General features: G+C 43.2%; 1 protein-coding gene across 3 annotated transcripts in view; it reads left to right on the top strand.

Annotated features, from left to right (window-relative positions):
* Positions 1-773: 773 nt before the first annotated feature.
* LOC135112192 (spidroin-1-like) overlaps positions 774-12,996 on the top strand; it is a 13,462-nt gene continuing 1,239 nt past the window's right edge. Inside the window, exons 1-6 of one of the 3 annotated variants that reach the window (XM_064026307.1) lie at positions 774-937; positions 2,098-2,173; positions 2,720-2,923; positions 6,950-8,185; positions 10,105-10,242; positions 12,894-12,996. The exon at positions 12,894-12,996 is cut by the window's right edge and continues 147 nt beyond it. In XM_064026307.1, the coding sequence (XP_063882377.1) occupies positions 2,107-2,173; positions 2,720-2,923; positions 6,950-8,185; positions 10,105-10,242; positions 12,894-12,910 (1,662 nt within the window). In that variant the 5' untranslated portion in view covers positions 774-937; positions 2,098-2,106 and the 3' untranslated portion in view covers positions 12,911-12,996. Of the gene's footprint in view, positions 938-2,097; positions 2,174-2,719; positions 2,924-6,949; positions 8,186-10,104; positions 10,243-12,888 lie in introns of all 3 variants that reach the window. The other 2 variants (XM_064026308.1, XM_064026306.1) reach the window with 2 other exon arrangements.

The following is a 12,996-nucleotide window of genomic DNA, read 5'->3' as shown; positions in this document are numbered from 1 at the left end:
GGGGGTTGTGAGAAAAACTGGCGGAGACGTCTCAGAACACCTAACTTCATAGAAGCTCTTTTAGCTAGAGATGAGATGTGAAGTTTCCAGTTCAGATTATAAGTAAAGGACAGACCGACGATATTTCCCTGACACAAATTTGGTGGAAAGTAAGCACACACACACACACACACACACACACACACACACACACACACACACACCAGGGGTATAAACATTAGCACACACATAAAAGATTTTTTGTTTTCATTCGTTTCATTATAGGTGTGTGTGTGTGTGTGTGTGTGTGTGTGTGTGTGTGTGTGTGGTGTGTGTGTGTGTGTGTGTGTGCCCATAGAAAGAAATCGCCGTTTTTTTTCTTTCGTCTAATCCGTCTCATTTCTAAACGCCATCACGTTCATCACGTCCATCTCTCTCTCTCTCTCTCTCTCTCTCTCTCTCTCTCTCTCTCTCTCTCTCTCTCTCTCTCTTTCTGTCTCTTACCTAGCTACCTATTCATCAATCTATCTATGAAATATAGTTATCGATCTATACATTTAGCTTTCTCTTTCATCATACCAGAAGTAACTCATATTTCATTTCTCGGTCTCTAAGCTCTCTAAGTCACCTCTAAAGGGCGTCTTTCTAACTCTCCCTCTTACTTATCCTTGTTCTCGTGCAGGTAAAAGGGATGTGCTGTGATTGGCTAGCAGAAATGACGTCACGAGAAAGGGGCGTGGCTTGCAGAGAGAGAGCATGATTACTCGCCTCCGTCCCGCCTTTCCCCTCAGTCTCGCACCAGAAGCCAAGTAGTCACCAAGTCGTCAGTTCGACTGTGTGGTGCCACTGGGAAAGCGTGAACAGTGCCCGTCTGTCTTGTAGTGCCGTAGGAGACTCGGCAAGGCACTGTTGGTGGTGATCTGGAAGATACCAGCTTTGTTTTCTTCCCCATTTTAAGGTAAGTTTTCATGGGTTGCCAGTGAGAGTCTTGTACTGGCACCGTGAGGCAAATGTCAGATGCTCAGCAAGATAGATGCAAGTTGAAAGTGTTGGTTAGAAGTTGTGAAGCATTTCCGGTACAGAAAGGGTTGAAATGCAAGGAGCTTCAAGTTGCAAACGTTGGATTATAAAAATAATTTGATACTACCAGCAATGTAAAATGCTTGTGTTTTCAGGCATCGTAAAGTTAAAGAGATGGTGTTACAAGGCAAAATAATGCTTTTCACATTGTATGCTCAACTGCACTTCAGTCATATCCGTTGGAAGCATTATCACTTTCTAAGGTCCTTTCACTCAGAGTGACGTAAGAAGGTTTACACAATTGACTCACCTTGTGAGAGATAACGCCGTAAAGCAGGCGATCTTCAGAGAGCATTATGTTCCATGACGAGGCAGGACTGTGCGTCCAGTCCAGGATGTTCACGCGACGCTCATGGGAGGCAGGGTGATGGTGCGAGGGAAAGGGGTCAGTGGCGTGGGGGCGTGGCAGTGCGGGACGCCTGGGGCACACTGCAGCACGCTGCGTCACGCTGACGCCACACTGACCTGTCCCTGGCTTTGTTCTGGCACTCTTTTATTATCCCTGCCGCTGTGATTCTCTCTCTCTCTCTCTCTCTCTCTCTCTCTCTCTCTCTCTCTCATCAGCAGCAGTGCTGTGTTTTTGTAGCGAAAATCAACGGATCAGTCACTTTCTCTTGCAACACCTCTCCTGCGACACTCCATCTTATTACACTGATACCAATTTTATGTTTTTTGGCAGTGCCAGTCATGCAGTGTGTTAGGCACTGGTATTTTTTTTTTCGTATGTACATCTCATCGTCGTTCGTCGCACATTAATAAATATACGAATTAAAACATACAAATACCATGATCTTTATTGACAATGTAACCACGACTCGGCATCGCAAGTATATGCATATCGGAAGTACTGTGCTCTTTCTTGGCACTCTTACTTCCTCCTGCACTACGACCACCCATCTTTGGCAGCAGGACTTTTGGCTGGGCCTTAAGCTTTCTTGGTTTGATGATTTCCCCCATTGCATTGCATCATGTCCCTGTCGCCTATTTGAGTCTCGTGCGTTCCCGTGCCCTGCCGTGACACCCCGCTCCTCCTTACAGAGCCACAAGATGGAGCCACGCGTAGTGGTCGTCCTGGCGCTTCTGGGGGCAGTCTCAGCGGCTCCCCAGCTCTGGCGTGAGTATGGACACACACACACACACACACACACACACACACACACACACACACATTTATAACACATGTACTTAATTATTACACATCTCTCTCTAGAAAATAGAAATAGAATGTCATGAAAATAAAATCAAATGATAAATTAATATATCAAATAAGTAATACATCAATTATTAAATTACTAAATGAATGGTTCAGGCAAATTTAAATGAAACCACTTTTTTTGTCTCCTCACTTTTCTTGTGGAGCGGAAATTGAAATTTCTTTTTTATCATCACTGGTTAAAAAAAAAAATAAATAAATAAAAAAATAAATAAATGAATAAATAGAAAAAAAAATAAGAACCCTACTGATCATCTTTGTAGTTTCTTTCAAACAATACTTGAAAAGCCTAAAGCGTTAGGAAATGCGAATCATCTTCACATTAGTGTAATCTGTGTTACTGGGCATGGCATAATGATTACAGTATTACAGCACCTCAGGACATGTGGCGCCGACGATACAGCCCGCTGATTTATTAACTGAACCTTGTGTCTCAACCTTGCGCAGTGTCCGAAAAGTCACACCTGGGCCTGGAACAAGCGCTGGGCGGCAGGGTTCCCGTGGGCGTGTACAGTGCCAACAAGATCTACAAGGGCTACGAGGGCGAGGGCAGTGACGTGATCGTGCTCAACATCCCGGGCCTGTCTCACCCTGTTGGCAGAGACGACTTCGACCTGGGCAGTCCTGAAAGCAACGAACTCCTGCCTTCAAGTAGGACTGGATTCCTTCTCACAGTGGGGTTAAGGATTTGATGCCTCTGCATGTGGGATCAAGCTTTGGTTTGTGCCTCTTGCATCTGTTCCTCTATCTTTTTCTTTCTCTCTTCTTTTCTTTTAATTCTTCTTCGTGTTTCTAGAAGTTCATATCTCTCATCTTTTCTGTTCTAAACGTAATTCCCTTGTGGATCTGTCTCTCTTTCTTTATGTTTCTCTATATTTTCTTTTTATAATCTTGGTATAATTCTCTCTCTCTCTCTCTCTCTCTCTCTCTCTCTCTCTCTCTCTCTCTCTCATCTAATTTTTGAGATGTTGGTTGTATTTACGTACTTTTGCCTTTTATGCCTATATACGATTCTTGCTCTTTGTCTTTTCTGTTGCATTTGAATATTTTCCATACTGATTTCTCCATCTCCTCACTTTCTATTTTCTATGTATTCTAACTCTGAGGGACGCATATACATTGCTCTTTTGCTCCTACTTGTAAGTTTCCATTCTCAGTCTGTTGTTTATTTCTTTGTTTATCTTTGTCTTTGCTTTGTATCTGCCTGTTTCCGTTTTTTATCTGTATGTGTTTGTCCATCTGTCCATCTTTATATTTGTCTCTGTAGATTTATATTTCTGCCTGTATATTTGTAAATGTTACTCCGCTTCTATCTTTCTGTCTGTCTGTCTGTCTATCAATCAGTCTGTCTGTCTGTTCGTCTGTTTGTCTGTTTATCTAGCTGTCTGCCTGCCTTTGTGTTTGTCCGATTCTGTGTCTGTCTGTCCACCTTTCTGTGTCGCTTGCCAGTTAAGTCCAAAATATATTGCAAAATGTATATATTAAAATTTTTAAATATTTCTAACATATAATTCCTTTTTACTATTCAAGCTTCTCAAGCTCTTTAAGTCAGAAAGTTAATTTGACATTTAATCTTGTTTGTCTGTAAAGTAGACTTTCTTTTCATAACTTCTGATCTTTATAAATTGTATCTATACATTTCCAAAATCCTCCATGTTTGTATAGAAATGTATGACTCATCTGCACCAGTAATTGGTTATCATAGAGCACCACTCAAAATTCATCCCCTCTCCCCTTTTCTCTCTCTCTCTCTCTCTCTCTCTCTCTCTCTCTCTCTCTCTCTCTCTCTCTCTCTCTCTCTCTCTCTCTCTCTCCACTATTATCATCAGCAGCATTTTTCTTAATTTTTTCTTATCAGTTCGATTCTTTTCATCTTAATCTCTTCCTCCCTCCCTCCCTCAACACCAGTTCTCATTTTTCCTTCTTTCATTTCATTCGTCACCACCAAAACTATTTTTCGCGTCTTTTACTTCCTGCTTCCCAGCCTCGGCAACAGCACTCACTTCTTTCACCCTCCATCATTTCCTCAACACTGGACATTTTCCCTCTCTGCATCCCTCCCTCCCTCTTCACCGGCACCCTCCACTTCACAAATCAGGGCACATTCAGGTCTCGCTTCTCTCCTCAAAGAGGTACTTTCATTCCTCAAGGTCAGTTAAGTTAAGAACAGTAGATAATTAAAATGATCAAACTCCTTCAGTGGAGTTTGATCAAATAAAAAAGATCAAATAAAATCAAATAAAAAAGTTAATAACAAGTCACAAATACTGTGCCATCCTCATCAGAATATCAACAGTTTATTTAATCAACAACCAAATCTTGAAATGACTGATTATGAAGAAATCCAAACTTTACGAATGTTAAATGTACTAGAAAAATTAAAGAAAGCTTTACTATCAAAACATTTGAAACCTAGACTGGCCTCTTAAGGAAAGACACAGTTGCCAGAAGAAGTGATGTCACATTGTGCAAATGTTTCACATAGAAAAAAAAACCTATATATATATATATATATATATATATATATATATATATATATATATATATATATATATATATATATATATATATATATATATATATATATATATATATATATATATATATATATTTATTTATTTATTTATTTATATATAATTCCACCCATAACCTCCCGGTTCTTGATCTTCACAAAGCTCATAATATAAAACAGTTCACTAGTCCTTACATAAATTTCTATTCAAACTACAGACATTGAATTCAATGAACTCTGTGACGCCACTACTTGTTGGAGCTCTTCTTACTTCGCTGTAAAGTGTTTCTGCTAAACTGGGAAACATTCGTACGAATGATTAAAGACGAAAGAAAACATTCTGATGCAGCAGCAAAGGAAAAAAAGTCGAGTTAGTGACTTCGGCATTCCTTTCTTCCTTCCTGTGGATAAGTCGTCGTGGTTTCTGCTTTTTTCTCACAGTGGACATACGAGTACATACGTGTCTGTTTATATAGCTTTCGCCTCTGTCACTTCTCACCCTCACCTTTGCTTCCGCTTACGTGCCTTCTGTTGGTGTGCGTGTGGCAGATTGTGTCGCCTGCCAGAAAGTGCAGTGAAGTGCTTCTTACCGCGCCAGGTGTGTTTATTTATCACTGGGAGAGGGAACACTTGCTCCTTCTCTAACGTTGTAAATAAATAACTGTTCCTGTTCTTGTAATTACGAGTAAAACGGTTATCATTGAGTGCTTTGCAAAAATTTCCAGTTCTTTAATTCAATGTTGTCGTGAGGTGATGTTTATTATTGTTCAGCGATTTTTATTCAGAAGTTTAAAAGAAAATTCTTAATTTCGGAGAATGTTTCATTATATTCTTAAAAACGGAATAGTTATTCTCAACTACTTTCCTTTTTTCATATTCTTAATTAAAAACTAGAATGGGTGAGGGAAATTGCCACAAGGTAAACTTCGGTATTTTACTGAAGATTTTAACTTTAATATTGACCTAGGTAATGGTTCAAAAGTTTTTCACTAATGCTTTAAAAACGATGGTACATAATATTGGTGAACACTTTATAAATATTTCTGTACTTAATACTTTCTCTTGTAATTATGTCCTTTTATTTGTGGGTCTTGTCTACGTCCGCTTCTTGTGTTAGTTTTATGTCTGAGATCATGAGCTTAATTGTACCTTAAAGTGTAGATTCACATATTTTTTGGTTCTTAAATATTCTCTCTCTCTCTCTCTCTCTCTCTCTCTCTCTCTCTCTCTCTCTCTCTCTCTCTCTCTCTCTCTCTCTCTCTTCTTAGTTGCAGTTTTTATTGCTACAAAATACTCTTTACGTCATTTTCTTGTATACTTATAAATCGACTGATTACCGTTGAAGACATCTGATGCAACGAGAGTAAATGATTGCGTCTCCTGCCTCTCTTCCTTCTACTTCCCTCCTCCTCCTCCTCCTCCTCCTCCTCTTTCCTCTCCTCCTTCTCCCTCTCCTTATCTCGAAAACTTTCCTGCCGCTTCACTCGACCTACAACACCTACAATGACACTCAGGACCCCAAGCAGCGCGAAGGAAGACTAACTAAACGAAACAGTTGCTCGTAAACACACGGACGTACACACACGCGCGCATCATTCCTTTACTTTCCTCGTCATGAGCGTGACGTGGATTCCTTGCGTTCGTTTTCCGGCCGCCGCGCTCCGCCTGGGATCCGAAAGTGTGGTGACGTCACTTTCCCTTTCACTGCTCGTCTGGCGGACCGATGGCGTTGTGGCCGGCGTTGTGCTGCCACGGCCTCCCTCCTGCCGCCTCGTGTTATGCCTTGATACCACCATCACCATCGCCACTATTGCTACCTTGACATCATCATCATCACATTGACACCACCATCACCATCTTGACACCACCATCACCATCTTGACACCACCATCACCACCTTGACACTACCGTCACCGCCTTGACACCACCATCACCACCTTAACATCGCCATTACCAGCTTGGCACCTCCATCACCAGCTTGACATCACCATCACCACCTTGACATCACCATCACCACCTTGACATCAGCGCCATCTACACCATCGCCTTCATGTCTTATTCTCTGGCATCTCACCACGGTCATAGCCATGCCACCACCGCGTCCCTCTGGGCCAGGGGAGTGTAGTGGCGGGGTGTGTTAGGTCACCCACTCCTGCTTTCCCCAGCTCGCACAGCAGGCGCTGCCACCCTCTCGGCCTCAGCCAACGCAGCAACCCGCAGCGGCCCGGCACTCTTTGCTGTGCTTGACTCCCTGGAAGAGCCGCAAGACGTCCTTGATTCAGCAGAAGACACAGCGGAGGATGTGAGAGACGCACTGGAAGACGCAGCTGACGATGCGAGAGACGCACTGGAAGACGCGGCGGAAGAAGCGAGAGATGCACTGGAAGACGCAGCAGAGGATGCGAGGGAGGCACAAGAGGAAGCAGCTGAAGATGCAGCAGAACTTGCGCTCACCAGAACTGCTGCAGCTGGCGTAGGAGTGCCACTAAATGCTGCTGTTTCTGGTGCTGCTGCGGGCGGAGGAGTGCCTCTGAGTGCTGTTTCTCCTGCTGCTGCTGCAGGTCCTAGGGCTGCGGCTGGTGGTGGAGTACCTCTCAGTGCCGCTGTTGCTGCCGCAACCCCTGGTGCTGCTGCGGGCGGAGGAGTGCCTCTGAGTTCTGTTTCTCCTGCTGTTGCTGCTGCTGCAGGTTCCAGAGCTGCGGCTGGTGGTGGAGTACCTCTTAGTGCCGCTGCTGCTGCAGCAACACCTGGCGCTGCAGCTGGCGGAGGAGTTCCTCTTAGTGCTGCTTCTTCTGCTGCTACTGCTGGCGCTGCCCCTGGCGTTGCAGCAGGTGGAGGAGTACCTCTTAGTGCTGTTTCTCCTGCTGCTGCTGCTGCAGGCAGTGGTGCTGGTGCTGCTGCTCCCGCATTTGGCGGACTGTTGAGGAGTGAAGTGGAAGAGGAATTACTGGAAGCGAGAGAGGACGCACTTGAACTTGAAGGACTCAGAAGAGCTGCAGCTGCTGCTGCCGCATCAGGGAACACTCTTCTGGCGGGACAACTTATGAGAGAAGCAGTAGAGGAAGCAGCAGAAGCAGCGCGTGAAGCAGCAGAAGATGCAGCAGAACTTGAGGCGACAAGAAGAGCAGCAGCAGCTGCTGCAGCAGCAGGGAACACCCTCCTGGCGGGACAGCTCATGGCAGAGGCGGCAGAAGAAGCAACAAAAATCGCCTTACAAGCATCATCGAACGCAAATGTCGCCAGAAATATGGCACGTTTTGCCCAAGAGGTGGCGCTGAGGGCAAGGGTGGCCGCCGCTGAGGCCGCTGAGGACGCCCGAGAACTGCAGCAAGAAGCCGCCGAGGACGCCGCCGAGGCCGCCCTAAATGCCAGATTAGGGCTGGGTCAGGGTGCTACCAACAGTAAGCTCGCACGTCCTGGATGCTCTAACCAGACCCCGCTATGCTTGGCTCCTTACCATGTGTGGGGTTGGGGTGGGGGGAAGGAACGTATTAGGTGCAGTTTAGAAGGGAAGGGGAGGGAAGGGGGAAGGGAGGGGTGCATGACTAATACCCTCGACTCGTGTTTCCAGCGGCGCCATGAGTGAATGCGCATCGAGTATTTCAGCCGCTGGACGGGCAGCTGCTGCCTCTCTCATACCAGACGCAGGCCAGGCTGGGCTGCTGCCTCTGTCCTTGGTGATTACACTTGATCCAAAAACCAGATTCCTCTCACACTGTTCGGAAAAAAAGAAGAAGAAAACAACCACAAACAAACAAAGAAACAAACACTGAACGTGAAAATTCTAATGTTAGTGGTTCACTGAACCAAAGTGTACAATGACAAGACTCTTCGTGTGCTGGCACCACACACAGGGCTTGCACGCCCACGCCCGCACAGCGCCTCATTTGTTCTGCTGTAGTCTGTGTTGCGACGACTCTACCATGAGGTGAACCATGACAAATCAAACAAACCTATTGGCACCTTTAGCTTTCCACATCGTCTCAGTGCCTTGGCGGAAAACGAAACACTTTATTCAGCTTCTGGCAAGTAAAAGTGACACGGATTTAAAGTCGTGACCATCTTAACGGTCATCCAAGTGTTCATCCTTGAACTTTACGACTGCAGCAGTCACGTATGATGACCCAAGATCTTGGTTTTTGAGGTCAAATGGCACGTTCTTGAAGAAATCTTCAATCAAGCCTCTTATGATATGTAAAACCAAAATATTTCTACATCATGGAGATCATAAGAATATCCATATGTTTTCTTAAGCTTGTAAAAAGGATTCTACTAGAAGGCAAGACCCCCTAAGAAGCTTTCAAGGGCAGAGGTACTCAGAAAATCCTCACATAATATTTAAAACAACAAACATTTCTGCTTTTTCTCAAGACCAAACGAAACCAAAATAAACCAGAGACAAGCCTTGAGGAAAAGAATATGAAAAAACGAAGCCAAGTGCATTCTCGCATTTATTTTTCATCAACTTGATACCAACAGGACATTTCAGAGAAGCCTGCGGTGTCACCTGGACGAGGGAGCAGCATAATCCTTTGTGCCGCTGGAAGGAACTAACACCTGACTGTAGTTGATGATGACATGACTAACAGGTGATCGTGGGCACGACGAGGGCAGCCATGTTGTGCATGACCTAGAAGCAGCATGCAGAGAGAGAGAGAGAGAGAGAGAGAGAGAGAGAGAGAGAGAGAGAGAGAGAGAGAGAGAGAGAGAGAGAGAGAGAGAGAGAGAGTTATGAGACCCATGGGGAAAGTTTATGTACGAGATGGGAGTGTGTGTGTGTGTGTGTGTGTGTGTGTTCTGATTTCAGTGGTGATGAACACAGACCAATAAACTTGCTGCATGACATAGAGGCGACTGACCGCATGGTAGAGACTGAATAACCAACTTTGTGGTTCATATTGAACCAAAATAGTACCACTACCACGAATACCACCACCACCACCGCCACCACCACCAACAACAACAACAACATCAACAAGAACAAGAATAACGACAACAACAACAACAACAACAACAACAACAACAGCAACAACAACAACAATAACAACCACTACAACCACCGCAAACAATAATTACTGCCAGTACTTCACCTACCACTGCAAACGAAAACTACTTCTTATACAACTACCACCATCATCAGTGATAACAATCATTACGAAAACAAGCAAAATTGACAACTACTAACAGAGTTCCATCTAAAACTCTTGCTACAACGGATAAAGTAATTTTTGATAGTACTACCTAAATACACACTGCCACGCCTACATCACACCACCATCACCATCACCTCAGCTAACGCCATTTCCCTTCACCCCTGCAGCAGGCGGCGTCCCCCTCCCTGCAGTATTGAGGAGGAAGAGGAGTTTTGGCAGCAGTGATGATAACGAGGATGATCCCTTCAGCAACTCGAGGGCTGAGGATGGAGCCTTCGCCCTCTCCAGCCTTGGCATTCTCCTTGGTGAGTTACTGTGCTGTTGAGGTCTCATCTCTTCTCAGGCAATATTAGATATTCTCCTTTATTTTTTTATCCATCTACCCATTTGCGGCGCCACAACATAAATCAACCAATCAATCATCTACCCATTCTTTTTTTTTTTCATAGCTTATTAAAGAAAGGTTGATTATTTCATTGAACGATTGACATATTGACTGGTAACCCTGAAATCAATCAGTTAATCAGTTAATCAATCCCCATTCGCTAGTTCCAAATGAAAGCAAAATGATGGATGCATTAATGAAATAAGGTACACGTACACCCTTTTATAAGTACTGAGGAGAAAAGCTTGCACAAGACACCAAAAGTTAAGATTAAGTAAATAAAAGTGGAAGGCCTGGATGGAGACATCATGTTTAGGACTTACTGAAGTGAGAGGGAACAGTTCAGATCCATCTTGTGTAAGTAATGAAGTGGAAATGAAGTTGTTTGGGTGTTAATCTTCACGTGATTAGACAGAGAAAAACTAAAGGACTGTGAATAATGGAAAAGAGACAAAATAATGTAGATTAGGGAAAGAAACAGAGGCCCAGGAGTGAAAAGCTATAAATGTAGAGCAGGTTAGAGAGAGAGAAAGGAGAGAAAAAAGTAAAAAAAATATGTTAGTAAGTTAAATGTCCAACCAACACGAATTAATGAGAGAGAGAGAGAGAGAGAGAGAGAGAGAGAGAGAGAGAGAGAGAGAGAGAGAGAGAGAGAGAGAGAGAGAGAGAGCTTATGTAATTTGCAGATTTTTACGGTACTTCTGAATCGTAAAGAACGCCTTGCGATCCTGAAGCGACAAGGAAATATTAGGGAATGAAACATGACAGAACAGGAAGAAACAAGAGAGAATAAGAAATAAAACACACTACAGTTTATTGAATTATTGAGCTTTCCAACATATTGTATTACTATTACTATTACTATTATTATTATTATTATTATTATCATTATTATTATCATAATTTCTACTACTACTACGAACTACTACTACTACTACTACTACTACTACTACTGTTATTACTGCTACTACTGCTGCCACTTCCACGACCATCACCACCATAACTACTACTACTGGTACTACTACTACTGCTACTACTACTACTACTATTACTACTACTACTACTACTACTACTACTGCTGGTGCTGGTGCTGCTGCTACTACTACTACTACTACTACTACTACTACTACTACTACTACTACTACTACTACTACTCACTACTATCTTTACCACTACTAAATTACTTAAACTAGTGTATGCACCCAAACCCGAGCGTGAGTTGGCGCAATGACGCGGCGCTTCTCGGCTCACCTCTCCTGACGTGACTGACAAACAATGAAGAATGAAGCAACAAAACTAACACTGGAAAGCACTTACGTTGAACTTCCAGCTCTCTCTCTCTCTCTCTCTCTCTCTCTCTCTCTCTCTCTCTCTCTCTCTCTCTCTCTCTCTCTCTCTCTCTCTCAAACATGTTGTTATGTATTTCTCACTCCTTGCTCTGTCACACTTTCTTCTTTCTCGTTCTGCTCTTTCTCTTCCTATTCTCCCTTCTTCACCTCCTCTCGTCTGCATCACTCAAGACAAAACCTCCAATGATAACTTTCTTCCTTATGACACGAGAACGCATAGGACGGACAGACTCAGCCATTTTAAAGCGATCTCTCACAGAGTTTCTCTCGCTACCGTTTGTGAATACAAGTGCTGTACTTGCTAAAGATGAAATGAATAACAGTATAACACTTTTGATTTAGGAAACGTTAATATAAATTTTATATCAAATATTAATACAAAACAATATATTGCAAAGAATTTTTTAATGTAAATATAAGTGTTCCTTCAACTCTCTCAGCACATTACCTTTAAGAGTTATGTCGTGTTACTCGTCACAACGAACATTATCTTCACAAGCACTAAGGCAACATAGGACACAACTTTCTCATCACTTCTTAATACAAAGTGAACTCTTGTCATTCAACTCTGTCAGCATATTAGCCTGAAGAGCCGCGTCATGCAACAGGCTAGTACGCACAGTCACTTTACAAATATTTAAAACATAAAGAACGCCTTCCCGTCACTTAATGCAAATGTGATACTCTTACTCCAGCACTCCCTTCAAACATTCCGTTTTCAAGGGACCGTGTAGTAAAAAAAAAAAGGAAAAATGGAAATATTACCAAACATTCTCTTTATAACCACCAAAGAAAAAAAAAAAAAAAAACACTAACAATGCAATGAAGCCTTGACCTTGTGAAGCCTGTTCCCTGAGCAATGCATAATACACAAGTAATGTTACTGAATAAAAATCAAAGTACAGACACTTAGAAATTTGAATTACTTTGGCACTTTTATTTGCTGATTGGCGTTTAAAAAAAATGATGCTCCAAACGTGCACTTCACCATTTCATTAGGTTTGAGGACAGGTCACAGCAGTTAGATGATTGCATGACGTAACGTAACATAACATAGTAACGAACCTAACGCACCCCACAACACTTCAGACTTGCACTTGGTCGCTAGGTGCATCCCTCCATAAAGACAAGACACTACAATGCAGTAAGTGTTAAGTTCTGTCTAGTTTCCCTTAAATTATACTTCACGATCCTCTCTTCTTTCCACTCTGACACAGTGCAGACACCTTAACCTGCTAGCGACGCCACGAACGACCACCACCACCACGACCACAGGACCTGCTGACCACCGACCAAGAGGACCACCACGACCACAGCCACTACCA

The sequence above is a fragment of the Scylla paramamosain genome, chromosome 23, assembly GCF_035594125.1.
Source record: "Scylla paramamosain isolate STU-SP2022 chromosome 23, ASM3559412v1, whole genome shotgun sequence".
In the NCBI taxonomy this organism is placed as follows: domain Eukaryota; kingdom Metazoa; phylum Arthropoda; class Malacostraca; order Decapoda; family Portunidae; genus Scylla; species Scylla paramamosain.
This window is presented reverse-complemented; position numbering and strand designations above follow the sequence as displayed.